Source organism: Aquarana catesbeiana, linkage group LG01 (assembly GCF_042186555.1).
Source record: "Aquarana catesbeiana isolate 2022-GZ linkage group LG01, ASM4218655v1, whole genome shotgun sequence".
Taxonomy (NCBI): Eukaryota; Metazoa; Chordata; class Amphibia; order Anura; family Ranidae; genus Aquarana; species Aquarana catesbeiana.
The window spans coordinates 812104030-812117842 of record NC_133324.1 but is presented as its reverse complement, the minus strand read 5'-3'; the positions used below and the strand labels follow the sequence as shown (position 1 = coordinate 812117842).

The following is a 13813-nucleotide window of genomic DNA, read 5'->3' as shown; positions in this document are numbered from 1 at the left end:
CAAACCAGACCATTTTCACCAGGTGGCATCTTCCCAGGAGCGAGATGGGCAGGTCCGTCCAGTTGCCCAATTCGTGAGTAATTTTTGTGATCATGGGTGGGTAGTTAAGGTGGTATATAGAGGAGGGTAGTTTCCCTATTTTGATTCCTATGTAGGAGATGTGGGATTTTGTGACCGTGGAGGATGAGTGGAGGGTCCAGGGTGGGTTGGAGAGAGTGCCTATGGGGAAGATTTCACTCTTATGCCCCATACACACGGTCGGACATTAATCGGACATTCCGACAACAAAATCCTAGGATTTTTTCCGACAGATGTTGGCTCAAACTTGTTTTGCATACACACGGTCGCATAAAGTTGTCGGAATTTCCGATCGTCAAGAACGCGGTGACGTCAACCACGTACGACGAGACTAGAAAAGGCCAGTCCAGAACCAAGCGCGGCACCCTTTGGGCTCCTTTTGCTAATCTCGTGTTAGTAAAAGTTTGGTGAGAGACGATTCGCGCTTTTTCAGACTCGTGGTTTTCAGATCGTTTTCTGCTGTTCAGTTTGTGCTTGTGGGTTTGTATCTGCTCTTCAGTGCGTGCAAGCAAGCTATGCGTGACTTTGATTAGTCATTGTGTTCTTCTTCGTTCGTTACTGTTTTTCAGGTCGCTCTTCACAGGCCTTGCTGTTCTTCAGTGCGTTCTGTTACTTTGTTCTGAGCAGCCGACTGTTTTCTAGCCATGTTGCGTATACGTACTCCACGTAGAGTTCGTGCTGTGTGGGGGCTTGGTGTTGGGGTCCTGACCTTGACACAAGTCCAGTGCATGAACAGGGTGGGGAGGAGTTCATGGACCAAGAATTGGTTGCTTCAGCGTGACCAGTTCTGTCACATGCCTTTGCTCCATGAGATCCGTGAGAATAATCCTGATGATTTCAGGAACTTTCTCCGGATGACGGATCCCGTATTTCACCGTTTGTTGGCTTTGCTGACCCCCTATATTAGCAGGCAGGATACCTGCATGAGGCAACGGGGAGAAGCCTGCAGGACCTCAAGTTCTCGACAGGCATCTCCCCTCAGGCTCTGGGAATCATTATCCCAGAGACCTGTTCTGCCATCATACAGGTCCTGCAGAAGGAGTATATTAAGGTAAGATTTTTATCCTTTAATATCACATTTTATTGTATTTAATGTTTGATAATATATTGTATTTCTTTCTTCATTCCCTAATTACCATGATTGTAATATGCTGTGAATGTCCCCTTTGTCCTCATGTATGCTGGATTTTTCTGTAATTTTTTTTCGTCCTTCATACATATTTGCCTTCACTTACCTCCCCAGCATGGTCTCCTGCCCCTATATTCACCTCATGTAGTCACTTAAAAATGTATTTTATCAGCTCCATAGTAGTGCTTTACCCTAAACACCCCCTAAAATGTTTAGAAATGTGATTTGTGCTTTAAATTCAGGCAGAGTGCCAGAGGCTTTTTTTGGGGGTCCACAAATCATTTGGAACCCTCCCTCCCCCCAACTGCTAAGTCAGCTGATACCAATTCTCTATCTGTCCTCAATCATCTATCTGCTGACTTTGCCAAACCCATACACACTATACCCATCTCTTTTGTGGTCAGATGTATGGATGAATTCCCCAAAGCATGTAGTGCAAGGGCCTGCCTGAATACTTTCAAATGGTAATGTTTAAAGTTTTTTTATCCTATTATTATCTTGACAGATAATAGCAGAATGTCCAAATGTGCTCAAATGTGTACAGTGTGTATTTATATCTTTGTATTATACTTCTTACCTGTCCAGTGGGCTGTCAATAGTGTAACTAAGGAGGGGCTGTTCAAAGTAATACCCATTATTTAGGCATTCATATCTCAATGAAGTGGAAAGGGTTACCTGTCCAAGAGCCCCCCCCCCTATAATTTTGGAAAGGGCCCAGGAGAGGGGGAATATGATAGGTGTACCTTATACTTTGGTGTTAAAAAATTCCCATTATTAAATGTTATCTTGATGTTGGCCAAGAATGTTGGTGTCTAATCAGCTTTCCCTGTTTATGTGCAAAATGACAAATTTTTTTTTGGTTTTCCTCAACAGTTTCCTTCCACGCCACAGGAATGGCAGACTGTGGCCTCCCACTTTGCCCAGCGGTGGGACTTTCCTAACTGCAGAGGGGCAATTGATGGGAAACACGTCCACATCGTCCCACCACCCAACTCGGGGTCGTACTATTATAATTATAAGGGGTTCAATAGTATTGTGATGTTGGCGGTGGCGTCGGCTAATTACGAGTTCCTGTATGTGGACGTGGGGAAGAATGGCCAGATGTCCGATGGTGGAGTCATCGCCCAGACTGAGTTTTACAGGCGTCTTCAGAATGGCAGCTTGGACTTACCACCTCCAGAAGACAATGTGGAAGGACTCCCATTCATCTTCATTGCGGATGAAGCTTTTGCGCTGGAGGACCATCTTATGCGGCCATTCCCTATGAGGACCCTCACCCCGGACCAGAGGGTTTTTAATTACCGGCTGGCCAGAGCCAGAAGAGTGGTGGAAAACACGTTTGGAATCATGGCCAGCCGGTTCTGCCTATTTCTTACACCCATACATATGGTGGAGTACGAACTGAATCACATTATCCTGGCGTGCTGTGTTCTACACAACTTTTTACGGAAAGATTCTGCAAACTATGCTGGCTCAGTTGGGCCTGAGGCAGGAATTCAACATGAATCAACCTTGACGGCGCTTGAAAGTGGCAGTCCTGGCTTGCCCTCCCTGATTGCCCGTGATGTCCGGCTAAGATACCTTGAGTTCTTTGCGGGTAGGGGGGCTATCAATATGCCAGACAATGTGTGAAACCTTTATCAAATAAAAAAAAATAAGGAAATCTTTGGTGACATTTACTGCTTGTGTTTGTTTTAGCTGCCCCTTACAGAAATGTGGTGAGTCCTGAAAAGGGCGTGATTGTGTAACCTTATACAAAGCACTGTTGGGTGTTATTTACTAAAGGCAAAGACACTTTGCACTACAAGTGCACTTGAAACTGCACTCGTAGTGCAAAGTGGATTTGCCCTTATGAAATAACACCCATTGTCACAGAAAGCAGCAATTGGAGCACCACAAAAGTGTTGTAGCTTTGAGACAATTATCCACACATTCTTGATTAACAATCTTTTTAATACCTGCACAATCACATGTGCATTTTGACAAGGTTTTTAAAACAAACCAACATGTTTGTTGTATAACAATTTTTGGGGTGGCATTATAAAAAGTAGAAATGTCCATTTAAGATAAAACAGGCATGTTTAAAACCAACAAGAAAGACACAAATCTTGAACTTACAAAGTTCACATTAGGTAGAACTTGAAAGCAATATCAGACATGAGTATTTAGGAACTGTGTTTGATATTGCGTTCAGATGGGGTGAAGTCACCCCAGGAAAAGCCAAATTTTGAAGATGCACACCAATTTACGAATGTCAACATGTGCTAGCTGCCATCACGGGGGATCAAGGGGCATGTTTTGGGGGAGCAACCCCTTCCTCTCAGCTACTTTATTATTGAGGTAGGGGTTGCACCCCCAAAACGCATCCATTGATCTCCTGTGATGGCAGATAGCATATGTTGACACACTGTGTGCCTCTTCAAAATTTGGCTTTTCTACAATTTGCAAAAAAATTTTAACATTGTAGCACTCCAGAAAAAAAAGGGCTTTGGAGGGGTTTTAAACTCTCCCCAAAACATCAATGATGTTCTTATTTTTTTTAATAACATCACTGATGTTTTTCGTGATGTTTTCCAATGTAACATTACACCCCATGATCTCCCCAATCAGGATCTGGGCACTTTCCGAGGTGAAAGGATCTGGATCCACAACATCACGATCACCTAAAAAGAGAGAAACAAAAAAAAAAAGCAGGTATTATAAATATGCCGGCATCCATCTCTTACCTGAGCCTGTGGTCGCTGACACTCACCTGTTGTGGTTACTAGTTCCACCACGTCGTCTTCCTCCTCCTGCTCTTCTTGTCTTTGGGGTATTTCCCCTTCTTCCAGAGGTGGGGGTCTCTGGTCTCCTCGGATGAGGGGTGTCCTCCGAGTCTTTTCTCCCCTATGTGAAAAAAAAAGGGTATACTTAGCACACAGATATTTGATGGCAGAACTATAAATATGAAACATTGCTTAGAAGTGGGGTACAATTGTCTTTTTTTGCAGAGTTCCAAGATGTAGAATTTTGAGTGTACTTTGTCAAGCTTGAATACTTACCTGTCTTGTACAAGCTTCACAGATGGAGACACCCCTATAGTATACACTGGAGCACCTGTGTGGGCCCCCTAATAAAAATGGTGTTCTTGTGTCCCACACTAGTGCTACAGAGTCCAGATGTGTAAACAGCTGCTGAGTGTCCTCTCCTTACACAGAATCTAGTTTGCATTTCATTCTAGTAACAAACCTATCTACACAACCAAATTATTTTCAGACAAGTAGGCCCTAAAAAATGTGGTCAAATGCATATGGCCAAAACAATGGTGTTTTCTAGGCCGCACGAAAAATGTTTGATACGAACGAATAATGTGCCCATGAACATGAAAGTTGCCATTTTAAACTGTACAACAGTTCCTAAAAGCACATGGAGCAGGACGAATGTTATAAACACAAAAAGAATAGGAACACAGGACAACTACTTACTTTGTTGCAGCACTCTCCGGATCTTTCTGTACTGCTTGTGTTCTCTTAATTTCAGGTCCGACCACCGCTTCCTGAGCTGATCTTTCGATCGATGTACCCCGAAATTCCGGTGCAGACTCTTGACCACTTTCACCATGATCTTGGCCTTTCTGACATTGGGGTTGGGGTAAGGTCCATACTTTCCATCATAGTCGGCCCTCTTCAGGATGTCGACAATCTCCAACATCTCCCCAAAGGACATATTTGAGGCCTTAAATCGTCTCCTTCTGGATCGGGAAGTTTCAGGCCCCTGGGCTTGTCTCCTCCTCCTCCTCGTTGCTATAATTAGCACGCACCTGCTGTGTCTCCGCCATGTGCTCTTCCCCCACTGCGCCGAACAAAAAGGGGCCGGGAATAGACTAGAAAGAATGTCAGGGGCGGGCGGAGTTACACGCATGCACAGTGTGTATAAAGCGTAACACGCGTGCGTAGTACGTACGATCTGTGAGCGGAGGAAGGAGTATCGGAGGCGCTGATCGTGATGACGAAGGTAAGATTTAACATTGGGCCTATACTGCTTCTAGATTGAGGCCTGTATTTGCACAAGTTTAGAAGACTTTAGGCTGACATTAGGGTTTGTCTTGTGTTGTGTCTTGCAGTGAAAATGGATATCTTGAAAGATAACGACTTTATGGCAAGCTTCATTGATATGTTCAGGGAGCTGCCTTGTCTGTGGCAGATAAACCACCCACATTATAAGAACCAAACAAAGAGGAAGGCAGCACTGGATCAATTGCTGGAATTTGTGCAGACGGTGATCCCCACGGTAGACATCACCTATTTGAAGATCCTAATTGGTGGCCTGAGGAGCACTTATCTAAGGGAGCACAAGAAGGTCCAGGATTCCCAGAGATCAGGAGCTGCAGATGACATTTATGTCCCCAGACTGTGGTACTATGACAGGCTGCATTTTCTGGCAGGTCAGACTGAACCCAGGCCAGCACTCTCCAGTCTTCCTTCCACGCTTCCTTCCACCCCAGCTAAGGCTTCTGACGCCCAACCTGGGCCTTCCAAGCAGCAACATGTGGAGGAGCCCAGCTTGAGCCAGGTATAGCATTCCTCTAAATATTTCTGGTTGTCCAATAAATGATGTTAAATAGATGTTAGTTTGGAGTACTAAGTTATGATTGTGATTGATGAAGCAAAAACTTAAACCATGTCCCTTTTTCATACACAGGGAAGTCTCAGCCAGGAGGTGGCCGGGCCAAGCAGGCTGCCTGATATCCAGGTCCCTCCCCTACACCTGCAAAGACAAAGTGGCAGGAAGAGGAGTACCCTGGAGGAGGCTGCCATAGGCCTCTTTTGGAAGGCTACAGAGGCCCTGAGAACCCCCCACACTGTGGAGCTGGACTTTGCTTGCATAACTGCCTGCAAAATGCTGCAGATGGAGGAGGGCCAACAACTCCTGTGTGAGTCCTTAATGTTGGAAGCTCTCAATAAGTGGTTGAGGGGCCAAATAACATCTGCTACCCACATTTGTAACCTCACACATGACCCTGGGTCCAGTCTGGTCTGGCAAAAGATGCAGCCTCTTGTAGTACCACAGCCTGGGGACACAGATGTCATCTGCTGCTTTCATGATCTCTGGGACTTCTGGACCAGACTGCACTCCCTTAGATATGGACTCCTCAGGCCACCAATTTTGATGTTAAAGAATTGATGTCTGCCCTGGGGGTCCAAGGCTTTGCCAACTTCTGCTGTTTATCCAGCGTTGCCTCCCTCTTTGTTTGGTTCTGAGCCCTTAATAAAGGATTTTTTGTTTCAATTATACTCTCCTATGTGTTTTTTCCTTCAAAAAGGACAGTTTGTTTGTGAGGACTCAGGTACATTTCTAAAGTACAATGTGAAATTAACAAGGGACGCCAACACCAAACAATCTCCTTGAGATTAAATAATATAAGATATCAATGGTGTTGTGGTAACTTGACACACAAAACACACACAAAAATATTATGGAGTAAAAATAAAAATAAAATAAAACAAAGATCAGCCTTCAAAAAAATACAAACCTAAACAAAAAACAAAAAACAGCCTTAAAAAAAAAAAAAAAAAAAAGAAAACAACCCAAAAATAATTTTGTCAGATGTGACAAATCCAAATATATTGAGGGAGTCCCGATAAATAATAAAGAAAGAAGTTTGTGAGAAGTCTGTGTGAATATGAGCAGCCAAACGACTTCATTCTCCTCACATTATAAAGAAGAAGAGAGTGCGCTGTATTAAACCATTTTTTACATTGCAGCATGACGAAAGTGCTGTATCCATTGCGAACGCTAATTTTACCAGACCGAGCTGTTCCGTCTCGGAATTTCTTCTAAGCATGCGTGGCACTTTGTGCGTCGGAACTGACCACACATGGTCGGAATTGACGCGATCGGATTTTGTTGAAAATTTTATAGCCTGCTCTCAAAGTTTGTGTGTCAGAAAATCTGATGGAGCCCACACACGGTCGGAATGTCCGACAACACGCTCCGATCGGACATTTTTCATCGGAAAATCAGACCGTGTGTAAGGGGCATTACTGTAATTTATAAGGAGGCCCGAACACAACCTGAATTCATCGAAAAGCGTTTTAATCATGGACATGTCGGAGGAGGGCTCCGCTGAGAATACGAGTACATCATCAGCAAAGAGTGATGTGTGCAATTAGTGGGAGCCCACCTTGATGCCATGTAGAGGGGCCTTTTGGGTTAAGCACCTGGACAGAAGGCAATGTTAAAAAGAAGTGGAGATAGGGGACAGCCTTGTCTGGTGCCCATGTGGAGACGGAATTCGTCCGAGGAGACCCGCTGCCACCAGTTTGGCTGCAGGAGAAGCATACATGGCGTCAGTGAGGTGGGAGAAGGGCCCAGTAAACCCCATTTTTGACATGGCCACAGACAACTAGTCAAAGCTGATTGGGGTTATTTGTGGTCTGTGTGCCATTTTATTCTTTTAAAGAAAAAGCAAGAGGGAGATATCATTGCCAGCAATTAAAAATGTCAGTGCTGAAAAATCACTGCTCCTGACCGCATGGAATTTAAATTCCTACTATTTATGCTATTTATTGACACCCCCTTGCCTATTAACCTGCGAAATGGGCATTTTTAATTTAATGGATTAACGAACAAACCAAAACCAGGCCGATTTGACTCTTTGGTCTAGGGGTATTAAACCACCTTTGAGTATAAGAGGTTCCAGCTATGAAACCATTAGGTTTTGATTGACAGCAGATGGAGCCAATGGCTCCCGCTGCTCTCGGGCACATTGCTGGCTTGAGATCGGGCTCAGGTAAGTATTGGGGGGGACGCTGCACATAAAAGGTTTTCTACCTTAATGCATATAATGCATTAAGGTAAATAAACCTTTAGCCTTTACTTTAAACCGCCAAGAGAAAAATAGTGCAGCTCTCTGTACTATTCAGACAACCTTTGCAATCTAGATTAATCTACAATTTAATATGCACATCCACCCACTCATACTCTGTCCCAAGTGACAAAGCATTGTCCTTGCTACAGGGCTATATATATACATGTTTAATCCATATTTTGTTATCTTTCCAAACTATGTAAATTTTGATTATTCAGCCATATTTAACTCTGAACACATTTTTCTTTATCTGATGGAGTGGTTGATGTGCAGACTTTCAGTGTTCAAACACTATTATCTCATATTAAATAATCTTTTATACACATTTATATTCTCTTGTGATCACTCCATGTTACAACATAAAAAGTCAGCCTCAACTCTTAACACGCAAAAACAAGAAAAATGCTCAAAAGAGCTGGGATTTTTATAACACCTGAAAAATCTCATCTATTTTGAAAGTTTTTCTTGTTTTTGAGTATTTATATGGGATGCGGTACAGGTGAGCTCTCCTCTGATCAATTATTTCCTGTGATCTCAACTCTTAACGCTCAAGGTTTCTGTCATTAAAATTAGTAAATATGTGTTTGTTGGCATATAGCTATCTCCAAAACATCCAGCCACCATGAAACTGATCAAGTCAACAAATACTTTTTTTGAAATATCTTAATACAAAAGTTCCAAACACAGGCTGATTAAATTGCCTCCTTGCTTGGTTGATGCCAACTCCAATATTCAACAGCCTATACATGTATGTGGTCATATTACATTACCATGGTTTACTCATTACACACAAACCCCAGCAGTTTGTGCTAGATTATATTCATCTAAATCTGTCAGTTTAGGCAATACAGTTGTATTTTGGAAATGTAAAAATACAAATGACCTAACCCTCCTGAATTTACCATACATGGGAAACATATAACAATATAGGGATGTGTGACAGTGGAAAATGACCATGTGGTCCAGTAAGCCTGCCTCTTGAAATGTTTATCTTTTTAACATATTATATTCCAGTTACCATAACAAGCTGGTGTCACTGGTTATAAACATACTATCTCAAATTTTACAGTTGAATCTCTATTGGTGACTACTACAGCTCACAATATCTGTATACAAAACAATAGGAGACCATGCTGTACTCTTGTAAAAATAATAAATCTTTATTAGTTATTTGCATAAACACTAAAACATATTATTCCCAAATGTGCTGCTTCATTTGGAGAGTTATGTGTGTTCACCACCTACATCTTTAGGGTAAAATTCACAAAAGTAAAACAAAATATATATAGTATGTCATTAAAAAAATGGTGGTGAATCCCTTTCTGGGTATTAGCTAGATAGACAACAACGTAAAACAAGCAACTGACCTTCCTATAGCTTCAAACTGGAAATGCTGCCCTCTTGAAACATATTCACATTTGTTTCTGCAAACACTATTCGGTGAGCGGAAACAAACAGCATTCTAACAGATATCAGCAGTGTTAGCAGCAGTGTTAGTTTAACTAATTCATTTGGATTTATTGACTGATCCTAGAGGAAAACTTTTTTGCATTGACATTTTAAAGATGAGAGCTAGTAACTTTTCACACTCTGCAACAAGGTGCCAAAAAGCTGCAATCCATCTTTTATTTATAACTTCAGTATACAGATAGATAGCAATACAAAATTGTATTGTCACCCGAAATCTGATTTTATAAAGAAGTTGTAGGATTCCACCCTGTTGTGGAGTGCGAAAAGGGCATTGGCTTGCACTTGCAGAGCTAGGTTTGAGTGGAGCAATGTTTTTTTACTATACCCAAGCTAATATCTTATTGGATGTTGTGGGACCTATTTTTAATTTACTTTGAATTTTACAAACATAATAACTTTACTTCCCTAAGGGTCCTTGCACATGATGCTAATGTATGAACACCAGATTTTCCCGGCAGAAAGTTCCTGCCCAAAAAAAAGTAAAAGTTCTTCTAGCTCCCATAATCCTAATTAATATAGAGGAGGTGTGATTTATGTGCATATTTGCAAGTATTCACCCATATTCACACATAAAATACTGACAACTGATTCAAATGTGGCCCTGGTTTTATGAGCAATTGGCTGCATTCAGATCAGAGAAAAAAAAACCTGAATGCCTAAAAACATGGCATTTGGATGTCCATATGCAAGAGCCCTTAAACCACAGCTTTATATCTCACTCCATATATGATATTTTGCCTGAATTTTTGTGTGTATTTATCATTGATTCAACAAGAAAAACATTCTCCCGACATTCGCCCATAGACGTGAGTGATTCTTTTCATTACAAATCAAAATTCAGCCAAAATTTTCAGTATTCAGAGATTCGGATGTATCCGAACCACCTAATCACAATAGTAGCAAATTTCAATGAAAAATAATGTAACAGCATAACTAATGATTCACACTGATTCGGATCAATTTTGTTTTTATTTTGCATTAACATTTTTCATTATTATAAAAAATGCACTACATATGAAATGGAAATATATTGCAATAAATACTGTAAGATTTAAAAAAAATAAGATTATGATTCCTACTTATTGTGTTTGGGTTGTGAGAATCTTTGAATCATAAAATAACAAATTAATCTAAAATTTATATTGTTCCATTTGCTATGTTATGATTCGGAGATTCTGATGGATCCACCTCCATCCAACCCAAACAGAGTGCATAAGTAATCTCCTGAAATAATGAATTAACACATTAAAACAAATGTATGTAGCCAATCTTCCTAGATAACTTCTGAAAAACTAATCAATTTGGAACAACGAATATACAAAATGAGTTCTCATATACAAAACAAATCCGAATATACAAAACAAATCCCGAAAGCGAATCATTCTAACATCGAATATGATGAAATTATAAACTTAACGGATAAATCTGAAACAAATTTTTCCATCGTGCCTATCTCTATTTACCAATTATCAAACAAGATTCACATTTTCACATGTACTCTTTTATTACAGTGTGAAAAGTGCTTTACTTTACCAATAATTCTTTTTCTGCAGATTTGTTCTGCAATTTGCCCAACAATCACACAGTGCCTGCTCTAAATCTAACCATGAAACTAGGAGAAGATAGCCTGGTTTATCGCGGTGGTGAGCTGGGCCAGCACCTATCAGAGTGACCAGCCATGGGATTAGTTTCCTCATCTCACCTGGAGCGATGTTTCCCTTTCATTGTATTTATAAATCTAATCATGGCAAGGTCTTCCTTAACAAAATTTGACCGTCGCATGTTTTGCAATACATTGGACAAATCCTGCCAGAAAATGCTGGGTGAAATCTGTAGAATCTTTTTGTGAACCTATTTCAATATTTTTTAATGGCTGGCTTTCTCGAGCAAGGCAATGATTACTACACCTCTTTTTATTTTACAGGTTTATTATGAACGTGTATTTTTTTTTTTTTTTTGCTTTTGTATTGCCTTATTCTGTAAATGAAAAAAGAAAATAAGTGCCCGCGTTATGGTATGTGCAATAATAATCAAATGTATTAATTTAAAACATTAATTAAACAATGGGCTGCTGATGACGTGTAAGGTAAAAAAACCCCTAATAGTGATACAAAATGATTATACTCAGTGCTGCTCCTTAATATACAAATAAATAAATAAACAATAATATATTAAAGTGCTTGTGCAAACACGTAAGTGTGCAATCAAAGTGCAATCAAATAAAGTCCTTCAGTGCAAAATGAATGTGTTCACTTCTGCTTGTGAGGATAAAAGTGCCACTCCAAGCTCCCCTCCTGGGCCCTCACTCACCAGCAGTAAGCTTTATATTTGCAAGGTCTTTATCCTACATCACTAGCTGAGGTGTCTCCCACCAACCACAAACTTTAAAGGATTCCAAGGTCTTTAATCCACTTCGCTACCAGTTTGTGCTTGAAGGATCTTCACTTCAAACAGTTAGTTGATTTCAGTATAAATTGCACAGTGTAATGTGCAGATCCTCTGCCTTGCAGACTGTGAGCCATTCAACTGCAATCAACAGGTGGCCTGGAGCATGACCAAAAAAAGAAACTTTTTTTGGTCGTGCTCCAGGCCACCTGTTGAATTTTTTTTTTTGTCAAAGCTTAAGGCTGGGTTCACACTGGAGAATGCAGCAAGTCACAGCAGGAGTCCGGTGCTTCTCCATTCACCGTCTCAGGTCCAATTTCAGCCTAAATATTGGGCTGATTTCAGACCTAAAACTGACCAAAAGATGACCTGGGGCTCCTGTGCAATTTGCATCGGAGCCACTGCGGAGATGTGTGAACCGGCCACAATCTCCTGCTATGCAAATCGGATGCGGCGAAAGCTGCATCTAAGTCACATAGGTGTGAACCCAGGCTAAAGTGATTGTAAATGACCACCTTGTAAAACATATGACCTGGGGGGAAGAGAAGCAACAGCACACTGATTTTCCCAGGGAAAGGCTGTGCAGAGGAGTGTCAGGACAAGTCTGATCATTGGAGGAGAGCAGACTGAGTTCCCAGCACAGCTTGAGAACTGATTACGTGTTGTGTTCTCCTGCTTGGTGTGGTCAGTTTTTAATAATAAAGCAGAGGGCCTGGCAAGAACACCAGGGAATTCACAGAAAGGAAGCAATACAAAGAGAACGGGATACTTTTTCATACAAGTACATGGTACAGCAGGCACATATCAGGAGTATGAAATGCTTGGGTAACAAACACTTTAATTGCTAAAAACAAGCTGCAGTTTGAACCTAATTAGATACCATACACAGTTGTAGGCTTTGCACTCTCCAGTTTTAGTAAATCAAGCCCTTTGCCTCTGCTCAGGGGTTTCCTGTACTGAAGACCAGTCACTGCTGCTCTCACCTTGAGCATAGTGACTGTTCTTGTATCTGCCCCATTCTGTCGTCTTCTAAAGGCAGCCTGTAGCGGGTGGAGCTTGTTAGGTTCCTCCCACAGCTCTGCTCTTTGCACCAGCTATGTGGAACCCAGTAATGATGTCACTGCTACTTTTTCAAGGTAACATCCAGGTTTGAAAAAGGCAGCTGGTGCACATAAAGTGCAATATTTTTAAATGAATGTTTATGTGCCCAGAATTCAGCTTTAAGTACTTTTACATCTTTATATGTTGTGCAAAACTAGCTAAAACTAGAAGATATGTATGTGAATTTCTTTACTGTTACAGCTCAACATGAACTCAGCCCCCACCTTCATGCACTTCCCAGCAAAAGGAAAGCCCAAGAGAGCAGATACCTTCGACCTCCAACGTATTGGGTTTGCAGCCGAACAGCTCGCAAAGTGGATTGCTGACAGAACAGATGTCCATGTATGTAAATATTATGACATTGCACAACTCTAGATATCTGAAATTCAGTTTGTACTGAGACTTTGTCACATGTCTTTACATTTATTTTTAATCACATAATAGATGTCTTTCTGCTTTTCCTGTACTTGTTTTCTGAAAGACTTCTTGCATCTGCCACAGTGAATTTATTATTCCTATTCCCAAGTAACTCTGAATGACTCGTGATACACCGCTTACATTGTTCTATGCAGCAATAAGTCCTGCCACCGAAACAAGAGTAAATTATGCCGGAAACAGATTCCCTTGGTGTTTATTGTAGTAATGAACACTATTTTATACACAGAAAAAAATAGTAATATTGCATATATTATTATTTATAAGTTAGTCCTTTCTAATATTTGTAATCATAATTTTGCTTCCAGCAACCTGTTCTAGTTCAACAATGCAAGATATAGTTTTGTTGCAGTGCAAGGCCATCT

At 41.0% G+C, this 13813-nt stretch overlaps 1 protein-coding gene across 1 annotated transcript in view; it reads left to right on the top strand.

The window, feature by feature from the left end:
- The window catches only part of TUSC3 (tumor suppressor candidate 3), a 406424-nt gene that overhangs the window by 292330 nt on the left and 100281 nt on the right, over window positions 1–13813 (top strand). The window contains exon 4 of the mRNA XM_073608243.1: window positions 13215–13355. Within this exon, the coding sequence (XP_073464344.1) occupies window positions 13215–13355 (141 nt within the window). The remainder of the gene's footprint in view (window positions 1–13214; window positions 13356–13813) is intronic.